The 17,926-nt window shown below is 36.2% G+C and overlaps 3 protein-coding genes across 3 annotated transcripts; 1 reads left to right on the plus strand and 2 right to left on the minus strand.

Moving 5' to 3' along the window:
- Positions 1–5,697: 5,697 nt before the first annotated feature.
- LOC114541168 lies at positions 5,698–9,639 on the minus strand. The gene is made up of 7 exons (XM_028561155.1): positions 9,544–9,639; positions 8,930–9,052; positions 8,632–8,809; positions 8,137–8,384; positions 7,449–7,745; positions 6,846–6,989; positions 5,698–6,220 (listed from the first exon to the last, which is right to left on the minus strand). The coding sequence occupies exons 1-7, from the start codon at positions 9,608–9,610 to the stop codon at positions 5,733–5,735; spliced, it is 1,545 nt and encodes a 514-aa protein (XP_028416956.1). The 5' UTR covers positions 9,611–9,639; the 3' UTR covers positions 5,698–5,732.
- Positions 9,640–11,136: 1,497 nt separating this feature from the next.
- LOC114541164 (eukaryotic translation initiation factor 3 subunit J-like) lies at positions 11,137–14,891 on the minus strand. Its single transcript, XM_028561152.1, has 10 exons — positions 14,775–14,891; positions 14,470–14,555; positions 13,985–14,039; positions 13,709–13,851; positions 13,532–13,575; positions 13,369–13,412; positions 12,906–13,021; positions 12,776–12,833; positions 12,634–12,707; positions 11,137–12,396 (listed from the first exon to the last, which is right to left on the minus strand). Exons 1-10 carry the CDS (start codon positions 14,785–14,787, stop codon positions 12,277–12,279), a joined length of 753 nt encoding a protein of 250 aa, XP_028416953.1. The 5' UTR covers positions 14,788–14,891; the 3' UTR covers positions 11,137–12,276.
- Positions 14,892–16,456: 1,565 nt separating this feature from the next.
- LOC114541159 (probable ribosome biogenesis protein RLP24) lies at positions 16,457–17,873 on the plus strand. The gene is made up of 6 exons (XM_028561146.1): positions 16,457–16,627; positions 17,009–17,122; positions 17,221–17,293; positions 17,411–17,474; positions 17,547–17,629; positions 17,730–17,873. Exons 1-6 carry the CDS (start codon positions 16,547–16,549, stop codon positions 17,801–17,803), a joined length of 489 nt encoding a protein of 162 aa, XP_028416947.1. The 5' UTR covers positions 16,457–16,546; the 3' UTR covers positions 17,804–17,873.
- Positions 17,874–17,926: the final 53 nt, after the last annotated feature.

A 17,926-nucleotide genomic window follows, 5' to 3' on the forward strand; every position in this document is an offset into this window, starting at 1 on the left:
CAAATCGCCTATTACATTTAGTTAAATTATGGGCTTAGAAGGCCAAATGAATAACTTGATATTTTCACTTTGAAGAATTTTGCAGCGTCACTTATTGCAGTGGAAATTTTATACAGAGATTTTCAGAGGCTACGACGTAGGCTAGATTTTATGGATGTGATCAAGATTCTAATTTGATTCTTGAGCCATCAAATCAAAAATAAAATCTCAACGATTTTAGATTCTAAGTCCCATGCTAACACAAAAATCGAGCCTAGATTGGTGTTTTGGTACCGTCAGTCTGTGCGAGGTGACTGAATTGCCATCGGGGGACACCGTTAGAGGTTGCTGTTGTGGTCGTACTGAATGAAAGGTATCGTGTGTAAATTGAGCCGCACATGAAGTCTACAGAACCTGCTGGCTGTCTGAAAGAGGTCATAATGTGGGGTTCATTAGGAAGATCAATAATTTTGCAGGTGGCAACACTGCGTTGATAAGCAACGTTATTACTCTCCGTTCTCATTATAACACTCTACGGAAAAGGAATCATCCCTTCCTTGTGAAAGGGGAAAAAACTGTTTGAAAACACGACCTACAATGCTCTATGATGCCTTGAATAAAACAACAAACATAGACAGTTCTGTTCTCCAATCAAAAACTATAGTTTCAGCCTATAAGATCATATGTTATTTATGACTAATCCAGTATTTATTTTAGAATAACTTCATTTATATCGGATACCTCTGTCAGTTCCAAACTATTCTTCATAGAGGTTCAGAAAGGCTCATCTCTTATTTATCAAGTGTAATACTACAGGCGGAAACGTAAACATAACTAACATTAATAATGCTGAACTATAGGCTAATACTGATTGCTCTATTCTTTCTAACGGCAGTAAATTAAAGATTATATCAAGGCCAGTAAGGATAGTATATCTTCGATTGGTCAAGTGCGTCAAGAAAAGCTAAACTATAACTTTATTAATACTAGATATCTCTTGAATCTCATTGTTTAATATCATATGTGATATGGCGTGTTGGGAAAATATTTTTTTATTCAGCCTTATTGCACTCCATCTGTTCCAAACTGTTCTTCATTATGCACCTAACTTTCTGAAGTGTTACAAATGAGATACAATACAAATAATTGTTGGTTGTATAGCTGCTTTTGGTAGGTAAGACAAGGTCTCGCGTTTAACGATGCGATAAATTGCTGGGAAAGGAAACATCTGTCATTCTGAACAAAAAAACTCATAATGTATACACACAAGTAAAGTATTTTTCGGTTACATATTAGGAAAGCCTCATCATCGTCTCTTCGACACCCTATAATTATAAGACAAGGTCTTTTTCCAGGTATTTCCTGTCGATTTAAGTGTATGTAAACCACACACTCAAAAATCGACGGGGTATACAAACTACTGATAAAAACCACGGAATTTAGTCGAAATGTAATCGAAACCTATATGGCTATATCATATCATTTCTCCTCCCACAGAGATCCCACGACGACTGACCTCGAAAGGTAACTAATTAATAAGTTAAACTGGAGCATGGAATTTATACAAGTCCGATTAACGTGTGACAGAAATTTCCCGGGCGGGGGAGAGGCACAAAGGACACCACTTATCAGAAGCGAAAGACCGCGTATATCTCTCCAGCATCGCAGAGGAATTTGGACTGTTGAAACACCGAGTGCTTGTTTAAAAAGTGAAACCTACACCCACTAGTGCGGTTTGATTTCAAAAGAACATTCCTGACTTCCCCAACCTAAAGTTTCCTGTTCGGTACAAAAGAGGTTTCAAACTGGCCAGCAGCCCACATAAAATTCTCCCCAGAAACGACTACACTTGCTAGCCTACACTGTTCCTTGCCACGTGAAAAATTTCTTTAAACAACCAACAAAACCCCACCGGAGTTTGTCACTTTGTTTTGGTCTTTTTCGCCAAAAAGTGACCTTAAAATTTTGAAAGCTATATTGCCTGCATTTGGCAGGCAAAAAGACCTCAGGAGCGATTTTGATGCTTAAAGACGTAGGCGTAGCCGAGGATCTTTCTTGCACAATTTCGGAACGGCTGATCGAATTCTTCTAACTCTGGGAATTAAACCAGCGAGTTCTGTTTTCAAAGATTCATGCATACAAGCAAGAAAGACTTTTATGAGTTATGTCCGGTCAAATTGATTGCATGATAACATCATTATAATAGCATTCCGCTTGATCGTGAAGAAAGGAAAACTCAACTATTTGTAAGTCACAACCCCCTTTAATTGCATCCGCAAAAATTTTATACACCCCGGCTGGGAAGTCGTATATTTCTGTAAATGGGAAATTATTTCAAACGGCTAATTTGGGAACAAAGACTGCGATAAAAATGTAAGACATGCTTTATTTCATCATGCTCATAAAATTTAAAGCCGAATTGCTAGAAATGCTATAAAACCGATTATTAAAAGTCATAACATTAGCAAATATGTTTTGATCTAAAATAATATACTATGGTCTCTGTTAAATTTGCATTGAATGATGAATTTGAAGCTTTACGAACAAGTTCCTATACGGCGACATCTTTTTAACCCCGAAAGCATGGTTTAATTTTTAACTGAATAAACATTTAATCGAAAACACGTCATCAACCTACCTTTGTAAGTAAGCTACTTCTTCTGTAATTTTCAAAGCGCGCGGGTACTTGAATTATACTGTTCTTTTTTCAGTTATACCGTCGCTATAATCGGCCGCGGAGATTGAAAATAAGTTCCTTCTAAAACAGAACTAAATTTGCACGGCTTTCGTCCAGACCAGGCTATCTTTGACACAAATAATTTGTAGTAGTTGGTAATATTTTACCCGTAAATCGTTTCCATGGCATCAGTGTCGGCGTGAACTTAATTGTCAATTTTTAAGAGCGGACTTTATATCATGCATATCATTTAAGATTACACAATTGCAGAAGATACAGTATATCACAACAGCGAAGCAATATGGCTTATTTTCAACTTTAGAATGTATGTTTTTCCTAACTAAAAAACAAGTAAAGCACTCCGGGTGCATGCATGATATAAAACGCTATTAAAGTATAGCTATAATTTTAATTGTCCAGTTGATAAAACCGTTTGGCATTTGCCCAAATTAACTCTTTGATCAATAATTTCTTAACTGCTTATTCGATGATGGTTAGAATAGAGGGAAATCACCTATTTATTGCTCTTAGGGCAAAACAGTATAAATTTACCAAAATGACATTTTTATAACCGTAAGTAAATATAGCCAGATAAAACTATTTCTCTTGAAGGTCCAGTATAGGAGTAGACTGTTGTTTTTACAGAATAGAGTTCTATTGTAAAGGCCCAAAAAGGATCGTCTCCTATTAATTCAGTGCTACTACAGGAGGGAGCCTGAAGTAAATTAACTTCATTTGATAATGCTTGATATAGCTCTATCAGTTCCTAACTGTTTTTCCTCAGGGTCATCTCTTATTGATCTTGTGTTACTATTTCTTCCTGTAGTAACACTGGGTCAATAAGAGATTATCCTTACTGGACCTCTAGGAAGAACAGTTTATAGAACTGATAGAGCTATCCAGTATCAATAAAGTTAGTTTAGTTTAGGTTCCTCCTGTAGTAATACTGGATCAATAAGAGATGATCGGCCTTACTGGACCTCTAAGAAGAACAGTTTAGAACTGATAGAGCTATCCAGTATAAATAAAGTTAGTTTAGTTTAGGTTTCATCCTGTAGTAACACTGAATCAATAAGAGATGATCCGTACTAGACTACTAGGAAGAACAGTTTAGAACTGATGATACTATTCCGGAATAAAAAAAGTTAGTTTAGTTTACAATTCCACCTGTATAGTTGCACTAAATCAATATAAGAGATAAATCCAACCAGAGCTCTACGTTGGAAAACCAATTTAGAAATGTTTGAGTTATCAAGTATAGTTAAGCTGTATATAAATCGTTAATGAATTTGTTAAACACATTAAGAATAGTAGCGATACAAAAGCCAACTTATTTTGGAAAAAAAGCTTCTAGAAAGAACCCAAACTCTTGACTAATACACGCTCAGATATCTGTCAATATCATGTTGTTGTTTCATTATGAAATGATGATGAACTGCACGCATCTGTTTCTGTTTACAAAACTTTATTTAAAAGGCGCACATAGAGAGATATTAAGCATGTTGTAACCAATACGAGATAATGACTAAATTACTAAGTAACCTGACAGGTGCGGCGAGTTCAAAAAGATAAACAATATTCCATGCAAATACTGATACGCCATCTTGCGTATTGCAAACACTTACACGCTGAGATTTGGTTTTAGTGAGAACGTTTGGATAACAAAAGCACATGGGGGCGTCGATAACATTCAAGCCTGATCTCACGGGCCCATTTCACTAATAAAATGCGAAATATTTCGCCCGTGTTTCCTTTGGATTGCAACTACTCGAAGTATATTATTCAATTTATTCCCTCTTGAGTGCCCACGTTTCACAAAGGAAGAGGCAGAAATATTTTGCATTTTACTCAGAAGTAGCACAACTCTTGTCCTCCTTGACTACGATGCTGCCTTTTTTGGATTTATTTACGCGAATTGTAGAATAACAAAGATGTATTGTATCGAATCGCCATGGATGTGTCGAAGTATGTCTTTTTATCAAATGTTATGTAACTTTTTATGGTTTCAAAGAAAAAAACGGAGGGTTGGAGGTTAACGAGGACATATGTCACACTGCCATGAAGGAGAGGGCGACAGGTGGTAGCTAGGGACATGCAGGGATATATATTATCATGGGTGGTATGTTTGAAGTTGTGCATTAAGAAACTGCATCACTTGTTTGGTAAGTGTATTAAAATTAGCATTTATAGGCAAAACCTGCGCTTGATATTGTCAGAATGGCTACGATACTGCTGTAGGATTCTGCTATTTACTCATTTCAATGTCCTACTTACTCATTTCAATACATCAAATCACGCTTTGTCTTGGGTAAGCAAGATCGTACATAAACAGACTATAAACAGCTTCTAAGACTATCGTAAACAAAGGCAAACTCTCTGATTTAACTAAACAAACCGGATCTTTTAAAATACACAGAGTACATTCCGTTGTTTTAGACTGTTTCCGTAGATCAGAATATCAACAAGGCAATATTTGAATGAATTAGTATTTGCAGATACGTAAGTGCCCATATAAGGGATATTTGGTAACCCATAATTATCTTACATAAGCCGGTGCGAAGGAGTCGGATATTTTACGACGGGGTTTATTTGCCGTCAGACTTTCATTATGGTTCTACAAATTAAATTTAAGATCCGTTTATACTTTCGATTTTCATGCTTTTTTATGTGAGATATTTCCCACCTGACGGATGCGAACGAGTGAAAGATTTAAGGATGTCCATATAAGGGTACGTATTGCCACATACATCAGAGCTTTGTGACTATTCGCTCGTTTACATCCATCAAAAGACGATGACCGCTACGTATAACCTCATCAAACATTACAAATGATAACGGGGTTTTATATTTATAGAATATCTGCAACTTCAAGCGTTTTCCTAAGTTCAGGAAAGGTATATTTTTGGTGAAATTTCAAGAAATATAGACCGAGGGCAGTTGTATAAAAAACTAGTTAACTTTTAAATGTAGTAAGGACAGAATTGGCCAATCAGAGTTGTGTATTTCTGAGTTAACTAGGATTTAACTATGCAAAGTGTAGTTAAAGGGTTTTATACAACTGGCCCCGGGTATGGAATTAGTCTTCAAGATCTTTTGGTTTAAGGCCTGCGTAGTAATTTCCTTGATCTCTCATTTGATTCAGTTCGGCGTAGCCATTAAATAAGCAGTTTTCATACCTTACTTCACTTTGCCTAATGTAGCTTCGGTGCGGCAATTCATAGCCAGCGCCACTTCGAGTCAACGTGATTGCGTCCACGCTTTCATACGATGAATTTCTCTCAATTTCTCCAACCTTATCGTTCGACGGTTCATCGTAAACAGCGGTTTCGACAGAGAAACGCGGGGAGGTGGGTGTGTGGGATCCCCCGAGGACTGAAGTAGCCCCGGTGGTCCCTGGCGCTTCTGGTCCTGGGTTTGCCTGTCGAGTTTTGGATGGCTTGCCGTTTATCAATCGACGGCAACCGACCAATAAAATGAACAGAAAATTGATTCCGATGACGACGCCCGACGATACAATCGCGATAAAGAAATACAACGAAACCTGATCATCAGATTTTGTAGAATCTAAAAAATACAAGATAAAAATTTAAAACTGAGACAAATCTGAACGAACTATAAATAAAACCACAACATACAGGCTTCTTGGCTGCCATGTGGAAGTTGACAGGCTGCTTGAGCCTTTGAGGGCTCTTCAAAAGATCCCCCCTCATACTCAATACCCCCCACAAATTATCTTTTGCCCCCAGTCGAGGCTCTTTTGGGGGCAACTATAGAATACCCGGTCAACCCAACTCATAACAGTGAATGCTATATAGAAATACCTTGTTTTATGTTACTTAACAAGAACAAGAGTAAACAGTAAAAACTCTCTTTTTAATGAACGCGGCAGTTCTATATTCCAAAACTCATCCTCTAACAAATCTTTAACATAATGCACTATTGGCATGGTATTCTATAATTGTACCCTCTTTTGAGTGTAAATATTAGCAAAATAACCATGTTCAGAAGAAACTAATGATATACTTTAAATAAGCCTTGCGCCGCTGGGTGGACTACATCAAAAAGTGTTCTCCAAAATGCAGAGCAATCATGCAAGTCAAATGGTATATCACGAAATTGTCTTGGGGGGGATCTAAGACTCCTTCATCCGCTCCCCCCCCTGAAAAATTTATCTGGCGTGTTTCCGTACCTGTGGTGGCGTCTTCGCTGTTGTTGCCAACTTTCTGCGAATCATCCGCTTCATTTTTAATCTTTGAAACGTTTTTTAAGGTGTTAATGGCTAGCTTGTCATCTAAGGATGATTTTGGCAGCTTTCCACTCGGTGGTCGGATCCCTGTGTGAATAATGTTCCCCCATTAAGAAAAACCCAAATTTTTGAATCATCAAAAATTCAGTAGGGTATGAGTAGGGACTGATTATCACCGTAAAGGGCTGTAATTGAATTACAATTGGCGCAGCTTGCTTTGATGGATGGCTAACTTTTTAACACGCTAAACCAAAGTAATTGCATGATTTGCAAACTTCAAGCTGCAAGTCTTTCTAGAAGTATAACATTTTGCAACCAGGTTTTGTATTGTCATATTTTAACAAATGCTTTTTTCTAGGATCTACTGATTTGCAATGAAAAAGTAAATCAACTGTGTTTGTTTTCTTGAAAATTAAAAGTCAACTTGAATCAAACAACTTGGCTCTAAATCGCGACTATGTTTACAACCGAAATTTCAAAGACAAATCAGACCAAATGAGCATGCGCCTGGTGCTTTACAGTCGAAAACGACGGCGCAAATCATACCTTGCATTTTTCCTTTACGACAAGTGTAGCGGACGAGCAGAAACGTTCTACGTCGACAGTTCGTTTGCAAAAAATCAGCATCTGTGACAGCGAAAAAGCATTGCGTTTTTCCGTCGCATTTTCCTTGTACCACACTGGTTGCAGTCGTTGTTACACAGTTCTTGATACTTGAAGAAATTACGTGTGGATAACTTGTTGTATGCATGACACCGAAATTTGCCCAAATTATCTTTATTGTGGAGCACGGTTCACATCTTAAGTCGGCATTCTTTCCCTCGGAAAAAATGCGTTGATTCACTAAAAGATGAGTGAGGTAAAATTGCGTGAAGACTGGGACTTGACACTAGGGTTGCCTGATTTCGAATTAATAAGTACCACGTGATCTCGCGCTCGTATTTCAGCCAATCAGCGCTCGGAATGGTTGTTGAAATAGAAACCATTCTGCAGGATTTAATCGATTATATCTTGTGTTGTGTTTTTTGAAACTAGTTGAGCAACCTGCTTGACAGTACATATGGGTATGATAAATGATATCAAAGAGAATGAAGGACATCTGTAGAAGTTAGGGGGGCGTACCTTGCGGGGAGGGGGGGGCGGATGACTGGCACCTAATGACTCACTGATTTGTCTTAATCGATATCCTACGATGTAGTTCTTTAAAAAGCAAAAAAACTTTCCCGAAACTAACCATAGCTGACTGCTTCTGAGCAATTCAAACCATCACAAGCTTTTTCCAAGATGTAAACACGATCGTTTTCTTTCGGACCTCCTTCGGATTTACTTCCTATGCACACTCTTAGCGAACGACTGAGATAGAAATATTCCAGGTTGCCATTTTTCGTCGGACGATAACTCACAGTGTCTGCGTTGCAGGAATCCTTATTTGAATGAGCGCTTTTAAGAACGAGAGCTTTATCTTTTGGGTTACTCAAGCGTCTACAAAATGAGTAAAGGTATTTATTGGCTGAAGCTGAGCTAGTGAACAAAGGGCCGGGGAATTTCGTTTCAGACCAAATTACGTTTTCAGTAACCAAATCAGAATGCATAAATTTTGACTGCTTCAGGTGAAAAGTACATTATTTACAATTTTACATGAAGTATTAAATATTTAGGCACTCTGATTGGCTTTGCAAAGTGGCCTGTCATTTCTTTATACATCATACATCTCTCCCCCATAACGTACCCGTTTGGCAAGATACACATCCCAGAAGCAATATGGAAGATCGGATGATCGTTTGAAACCAGAAAGAATGCATTTTTTGAGGCGCAGTCGCGAGACCAAATGAGATGGTTGTTATTCTGGTAGGAATCATCTTTCAATTTCATACATAACCCGTTGTTGTGCTGAATAACACCGTAGGCTATTGAAGTGCAAATGAATGTTAGGCCTTTTAGTTGAATTTCTGTATGCACGGCATATATGAAAAGATGTTTTTCCGTAAGTAAAAATGACAGTATTTTAATCAAAATTTAATTCCTACCGTTATTTTGGAAATAGCAATTGGGTCGAGTTTTCGTATTTTGACAGCAAGTTTTCGGACAACTAAATTTATCCCCACACGGTGAAATTTTTCCCGATGGTAATTCACATGAAAGCACAATGGCTACAAATGAAAGAAAGATGAAGTGCAGTAAAGGTAGGATTTAGGAAGCTCTACAATAAACTGTCGAGGTTTGTATCTAAACTACCCGAGGCTGAGAAAGATATCTCAAATGTGGTGGTCCAGTGTAGGTAGTATTTTACAATTTATAAACTGTCGTGGTTTGTGTCTGAACTACCTGAGAAAGATATCTTAAACGTGGTGGTCCAGTGTATAGGTAGTATTCTACAATAAACTGTCGTGGTTTGTGTCTGAACTACCTGAGAAAGATATTTTAAACGTGGTGGTCCAGTGTAGGCAGTATTCTACAATAAGCTGTCGTGGTTTGTGTCTGAACTACCTGAGAAAGATATCTCAAACGTGGTGGTCTAGTGTAGGTAGTATCCTACAGTAAGCTGTCGTGCTTTGTGTCTGAACTACCTGAGAAAGATATCTCAAACGTGGTGAACTCGTCGAAACTCATTGGAATACAAACTATATACAATGCTATTTACCTTTTTCCATGAACAAGAAAAACACCAAAACAGCAAGAAAATCAACGTTTTCTCTTGACAAATCCATTTGAACTGGAACACGTCTCGCGACTGAACTTTGAATGTCTCACAATAACAAGAAGGAAACAGCCAACTGTGGAAAAAAAATAATAGTATACTTGATAAAAACGAGGTTAAGCGGTTTTCGTTTTCGGAGTTTTAAGTTTGCCAAGATTTGCCACAATGTCAACTGGTAAATTGAGAAACCGCATTGAAAACGTTTTTGCCGACATTTTCATAATTAAAAATTTAAACGCCGTTCTTATACCACTATGGGGAAATCGGCTTTTTGAACGACTTCCGAAATTGCGCTGCTAATATTGGTTTGTTGATAAGGCCTACTCAGTTTTCGGATTTCAATCGATGAGCGTCAAAATTTGTTGATTCAGGCTGTGCAGAGCCTCAAAAACTCAATCTGAGTATGTTGTAATTACCCACTTTGGTAACTTGGTTTATATCTGTGATTTTTGCATTCAAAATGAACGTTTGAATTTTAAACTATCTTCATAATGACAATTCTCTCATTTATTTGTATAAGTGCTTGGGAAGTTTGTTTATCAAGAGCAAACAAGTACAATATAACAGACATATTTTCCTATGACGATTTTTAATTTTGACACCACATAACATGCAAGCGCTCAATATGGCATAATATATGACCGTCAAAAAACGGTATTCGATTAGGAATAGATAATATTTAAGGACAATATAGTGAATATACAACTATTATCTCTTCAATTTATCTTACTATATAATAACGTCAGTGGCGCTGCGAACAGCAATAATCGCTACGCTTACGATTACTATCGTTTATACAAATATTGAAAGTGATAATCATAGAGCACCCCACAGGTGAGGAACTCGAAGATTATATATTTCACGTTTTACGATCGAGTTGGGGTTTTTTTTTCTAGACTTCCGGGTTTTCTATCAAATTCAACCCATGCTTATAGCGATGAGAGAGAAAACTCGAAAAAGTAAAAAAAAATTGAAAACATCTTCCATCGTGAACCAAGTCTGATGTAAACAGCAAGGCTCTGAAAAAATAGTACTGATTTTTTACAGATCAGTCGTAAACACAAGTCAAGCGGTGTGCGTGTAAAGAATTTTGGCCGGAAGGCGAACTGCTTCCTGTGTCTGTAATTTCCAACTGCAACTTCCATACTATCAATTTTAAAAGTATTGCTGAATTGCAAAAACGTGAATATTGTATAGACCTCTAGTAATATATTCATGTGGAATATATGATTAAGCTGTGCGTTGCCATAAAAGGGGGCATTTTTTTCGCCATTCTCACATCGCCTTTAACGTCCTTGCCCTTGATCTTAAAAAAGGTCCTAATTTCATGTCCAGACTCCAGAGTCCGCGAATATAATCTTAACTTTCAATCCTGAACCTGGCCCTAACCCTTATCCAAGTACTATACTAAAGGGGCCGGTTATATCAAGCCCGTTTAGCTTAAACGGTGGATAAGTCAAAATTAAATAACACTCTTATATCTCTTGAATGAGTCAACTTGAATTCATATTATATATGCACTGAATATGTAGTTGTAAACACTGGGCTATCTTTGTATTAAGCTTAAAAACATTTTGTTTGCTTGTTGAATAAAACGATAGACATGCTTGCATGCTATTCTAACCACTGTTTAAGCTAAACGGACTTGATACAACCTGCCCAAGGATTAGAATCAAGGATTATATTCGTGGATTCCGGACACGAAATTATTACCTGAAATAATATCTGGTCCTAATCCAAGCATGAATACAAATTATCTGGATTAGTAGTGCTCCTTGCTCATACACGAATACATTCAATTATTGTTCAACTTTTTCTATAATTGTTTTCTATTGACCACATCAGTCAATTGTCAAATTCCCTAATAATTATTCACAAACCATGTATGCTGACTCTTTAACTTATAAAGGTAATGTCCAGTCGTAATGTAAACAAACACTTTGTTTACACGTTTGTTTACATATCAAATGCATGCGTACCTCACACATAACTGGTTCGCTATGGGTTTAACTAAATACGAGGTAGAGTTCGTGTCCAAAAAATCATTTGTGAATTAGGGCAAGAATTGAGGCAAATTTTAAATTTGCGGGACCTGCATTGTTACGGCGAGCAGAACCGACGCCCAAAACACGACTGGACATCACCTTTATGATTTGACATTTAATACCAAAATCCTCAATAATCAACTACCCCTCACCTGCCAGTTTTTGGGACTTATTTGAGTTCATTGAGACCTATCTAACTTATATCATGAATTTTCAACTAATCTTACTTTGAGAAATATTTTTCTTTTATATATAGGGAGGAATGATCTGGAGCCGGTTGTGTGAAAGCCTGATAGCGCTATCCACCGCAAACCTTCTAAAGTGCTTCAATAGCAATAATATAAGAGGTTCCTCAATTTAGGAATACTAAGATTTAAATTTAATACAAAGTTATACCCAACAACGGGCGATTTTACTATACGGTGGATAGCGCTATCCAGCTTTGATACAACTGGCCCCTGGAGAAAAAGGGCGTGTCAGGGGTAGTTGTATTAGAGTTATCCGTATTGGAGGATTTACGGTACATTTCTAGGAATGCATGACCATTCGTAATAAATATTGGCCGGGAACCCTCTCCAATGTCATATTCTTGTTTCCATGAAAAATATATGACTATATATCTGTATATTCGCTACATGAAATCATCAAATTCATCTCTATATGTTGAATAATCTTCTACATCGACACCCTTGGTTCCTTTGACACTTCCACCCAACACAGCTTTTCGGCCCTTTTTCTTGCCTTTAACAGGCTGACAAAAACATTTAAATTTAGAAATTCCAAGAAATAACTGATTATTCCAAGAAATTATTTAGAAATTCCAAGAAATAACTGAAGTTGTTTCAATGTATAATACACTATAATTTTGCACATAAAGTGCAGCACTTAAATGCCTAGTATTTCACTCAGTCTAATGCCAATGGATTCTATTGGCCAATGAAAAATGTTCTCAGATAATACAATAAATAATTGATGCCATTAAAAATACCTTTTGGGCTTTTTGTTTTTCTGTCGCTAAGGCATTTAAAGCATTTGCTAGCTTTTTAACATCTTCCACTTCCACTAAACAATATTGTATTGTTCTTAGAAATGTCAGTCAAATTTACAAACAAGTCAACTCCCATACTTACTTCCACTTGCAAGGTCTCTTAATAAAACTTCTAAAAATCCTGGGTATTCGACAGAAGACTGTAAAAAAATCACATTGTAAACGGATATACTAGATTGTGAAACACATTCACAGTACAGTCTCTGACCTACCTCAAATTCTGATAATTTTTCTGTCAACATTTTTGCTAATTCACTAAATTCTTCTTTACTTGTAGGTTTAAATGTATCTATAGTTTTTTTCCCTCCTTCAGTAATAGCATCACCTCCTAAGAAAAACCACATCAGAATTCAGAGCAAATTCAAATTGCAGAAATAATTTAAAGACAGATGAAATGAGAGTTTCAATGAGTTTCCCAGAATGTATCATGAGACTTTGCAGAGAAAGTGATAAATATTTACCAATAACTAATGAATTGGTCATTATGTTTGAATATGCTCTATTGTGACAATGGACCTTATGCATAATGACATATCAAGTTGTGATGCCTGCAGGGAATTCTGGTTTTAGTAGTCACAGCGAAAAATTCAAACTTCAAAATTTCCCACTGTAGGTGTTACAGCTTGTTATATCATTATGCATAAGGTCTATTGATGAACTATCCTTGGTACTTACCAAATAAATCCTTTGCAACCTGTAAATCCGACTCCTCTACTAATCTGCAAAAAATGAACACATCATTAGAACTTGATTATCCTTACATGTCAACTATATATTATTGTATATTTGTATTAAAATATAAGAGATTATAAAGTTAAAAAGATGGAAATTTGCATACTTTTGTTTTGCTAATTTATCTTCCAGCGAAGAAAAAATCGATTCCTGAATCAAAATGAGAGCAAATAGTACATAAATAAATGTTGCTGTTGTTCTGTCACCAATATTGTATTTGTGAAAAGTTGCCTGTGACCGGCAGTTGGCAGGTAATACACATTGATATTCTAACTGTAGTCACCTCGTCATCTTCGTCATCTTCTCCTTCCTGTTCTCTCATTTCAGCCTTTCTCAACATTTCTTCTCTCCTTTTTTCCTCTTTCTCCAATATTTTTTGTTTCACTGTCGACTTTTTCTTTTTAACCACAACAACAGCTTTCGGTTCTATACCAATGCGGATAAAACAAAACAATATATATCATAGTTTTGCAAATCCCAAAAATGAAAGGTGTCAGATGCATTCGCATAAAGGATATAATAAAGTAAATACACATTTAAACCCAAAGATATTCCAAACCTGTTTGACTTTCGGCCAGTTTATCATTCTCCTCTTCCTCATCATCCCAATTTTCCTGAAAATTAAAAAAAATCTGAGCATCACAACCAGGCCAGTTGATCAACCAAAAAATAATCAAGAAAAGAGATGGAATTCTTGATGCTAGAAGTATACAGAAAACACTCTTCTTGTCACAGACCACACATGAAGAAAAATTGCATCAATCCATTGCCACTTCATGGATTAAAATAGCACAATTCAAAATACAGCTGTAAGCCACAGTAACCTTTTTCAAGTAGATAATTTGGGCTGAGTGCCAGTTACTGTGGCAAACAATCACATACACTACTCATTTAACTTATATTTCAGGGTATTTTCTTAGCATGACATTTTGCAACGTGTAATTAACTTAAGTGTGGCATCATAGTGAAGCATAAATATTGGAGCATAATCCGAACATATCATATCACTTAAAATAGCAACGTCTATTATAAGATTTCTCGTACTTTCAATTCATCATCGTCTTCATCTTCGCCTGCCCATGCATCGCCCTTCTTTTCCTCGATTTCACCAGGCTCAAAGCCTTCGTCGTCTGTAAATAAACAAAATTGTACACCATTATGTACTTCCCATGTTATCATCCTTTTTATATAAAAATGAAGCGAATTTCAACAAAACATTCAAGTTTCCAAAAGCTTTATCTCCCAAAAACGGACAGCACAGGCCATCAACGTTTACGGAACACAGATTTTCATTCAAATTTTAGAGAAAACAACAGATTTTTTTTATAAAATAATAAACTTTTGCTTACCCCAATCCGCCATGACTCACATGTGTTGAAGGCGCGCGACAAACAATGAACTGGGACGAGTGATGACGATTGACTAACTTTGGCAGAATTTCTTTTGCCGCATAATCCAGCAAAAATCTTGACCAAAGAATTTCATTTTCAGTAATATAACTTCTTTTATACCATTTGAAATGGTTAAAAACATACACAACAGATGACATATATGTGAAAAGCCTTGCTTAATATGTTCCTGTGTTTTTTTCCTAAAAATTATAGCAGTGATTTTTTCCCAGATTTTGCTATTTTTTTTCAATTTCTTTTTCAATATTTTCATTGAATCAAACAAGACGGTTCAGAGCTGCCACAGCCCGTGCAAGTGGCATGATATAATGCTGTGGGATTATAACATGCAGCTGCGGCAGGAAGAATTGAAATTTACATATCTAAGAATTATATTTCGTCTGTTTTTAAATTATTAGAATATGCAAATTTTCTTGAACTTGAAAAACAATTACTTTTCTCACGGTTGACTAACTGTTGATCTAGAAGCTATTTCCCCTTAAGTGCAGCGTATTAATCCATTGTGTTTGTGTCCATGTTAGATTGAAATCATTCAAATTAATGTGAAATTAACGAGCAAACATTGTGTTTTTACTTTTTTTTCCTAGACCACTATCAACATTTATAATTAGGGGTTAACAGTTTGATATTTTGATAATACGGGACGCGTATATATTATGTATCGACTGCATTTTCATGTCACAAACTAAACTGATCATTAGCCAGTGTCATTAAACCGCAGTCTTCACATGAGGGATCATTTAAATACAATCAATTTGTTTATTATTGAAACAAGAAAACAACATATCATATAATAATAATTATTTATAGATTCCTAATAGATAATTGATGATTGCATTTTTAAAATAAAATTGAGCAGTTGCAAAGTTCTTCAATAAGGCAAATATCCAGTCACAAATTATAAGGTCCTATTTAGCCTTTGACCAAATGACCTTTTAAACAGCGTTGCCTTGTTTTGTCCATTCCTAAAGCTCTAACTTTCCAAGTCTCATTTGTCCGTGTTGCTCTTTCGTTCCTCTTTTCGTTTATCCTCGGCGTTTCCAATCTTGTCTGCAATTTTCCTTTCATGTCCAGGATAGCCATGTTGATGTTTATTTTGATCGGCTTCTTTCTTCGACTTTCCCTTTCTCGAATGTGAACCAGCGTGCACGCTTTCGTCGCAATTATATTCCTCGTATTCGTCAGCAGCGTCCGCCATTTTGAATGCTAGCACGTAGGAACGAAATCGATATTTTCAGCCGAAAAAACGTAGATATTCCCGTAGATTTGCTTAAAATCTAGCCACTTTGATACCAAAACACGTTGTATCGTGATCGGCGTGAGATGACGTTGCATTGAGGGCACTGGGTCGAGTTTATCGAGGCAACCGCTTGACTATGTGCGTTGGCTCAAATGACTTCCGCCATTTGTAAAATTGCATATGAAAAATGCAAGAATTTCAGACGTTTTTTAGAATTTAAAATCACGAACATAACAACTATCTGTAGTGCTCATTTGTACTACAATAACAAACTTTCATTATCCGAAGAATTTTGACAAAATTTGCAGCATTTTTATGGTCAAATGAAATAAAATTTAGCCAAGTATTTTTTAACCATACCGCTGACCCATATATTCTATTGTGCGCAGGCGTCATTCCTTTTCCATTTTAGAAAATTTCACATGGTTGAATATAAATATTTTGGTGAAATTTTCTTCAAAATAATCACAAAATGCGTTTAGAAAAATGTTACTTTTGTTCATCGACTGTTTGGCCTGGTCACGGCATAGCGTTCGTGCGAAATGATTGCAAGGTATGTGTGAGAATTTGTTTAAATATCCTTCAGGAGTTTTACACTTTGAGAATTCAAGAAATATTCATATATTTAAAAGTAAGGTTTAAAGACTACGAACTAAGAGTTATTTAGAATATCTGTGTGACTGTGTATGTCATGGTGTTCCTTGAAATACATAACCATTTTGTTTGCAAACCTTTTTATAACTTTACAAAATTGATTGAAGAAACTTTAATGTTGCTTCATTTGTGATGGATGTGGTGCAATGGGTCATATTATTCAGACCCTTACAATGGAAGTAACTTTGGGCATACATAGAGAAAGAAAGGATGGCTTCCATAATTGAGGAAAGTATTTGAAAGACCATAATTGAGGTTGAACTGAATGGGTTTTTGACAGGTGTTCCGGTTCTGCCGAGCGAAATGCCACAAAGCCTTTAAGAGAAAACGAAATCCAAGAAAGGTCAGATGGACAAAAGCCTTCAGAAAAGCTGCAGGCAAAGAACTGGCTGTTGTGAGTAGAGTGAATTTTTGTTAAGACTGTAAAAGTCTGTATAAAGTGCCAGTGGTCTTGTATTTATTAGCAAACATGTGTGAATGTTGATTTTGTAGGATTCAACATTTGACTTTGAAAAGAAGAGGGATGTTCCAGTTCGATATACGAATGAAAATGTTAGGCAGACAGGTTGGGTTTTCAACAAATATAACTTGTGTTCAGTTTATGTCAGATAATAGAGTTGGGCGTATTACTGGAGTGATTTTAATTATGGAGCTCTAATTTTTTTAACTTGTATTCAAATAGTCACTGCTATGAAGAGAATCTCAGAAATACAAGAGAAACGTCAGAAACAGTTCATCCGAAACAGGTAAAGAAGCTAATCTAAGTACAGAGTTTGATTTAGTTAAATTTGAAAATTAAAATTGTTGTGTCTTATCAGATTAAAGGCAAGCAAGAAGCTTTCTGATGAAGCTGATCTGAAGGAAGTTGAGACAAATATCAATCTAATAAAACCAAAGCCAGGTGAATATTTCTTTATTTTTAAATTTCATGCAGTGACTGTGGCCAGCAGTTGTCAATATAGTTTTGTTTTACCAAAACTAAAATGTCAAATTTCTCACAGCTCTGAAGAAATCTGCCAGCCAAAAGATCTCACAAGTCATGAAAGATGTCGAGCAAATGGAGACAGAGGATTAATGTTCATTATTATGATGGATTTTGTAAATACAGTCTAGATGCAAAGTAATAAATGTTTTTCAAAACACAACCATTGATGTTTATTGAATCTTGAGTTTATCCATTACCCAGTTAGATGATGAA

Source organism: Dendronephthya gigantea, unplaced genomic scaffold (genome assembly GCF_004324835.1).
Source record: "Dendronephthya gigantea isolate DGI-Jeju-01 unplaced genomic scaffold, DenGig_1.0 000271F, whole genome shotgun sequence".
In the NCBI taxonomy this organism is placed as follows: domain Eukaryota; kingdom Metazoa; phylum Cnidaria; class Anthozoa; order Malacalcyonacea; family Nephtheidae; genus Dendronephthya; species Dendronephthya gigantea.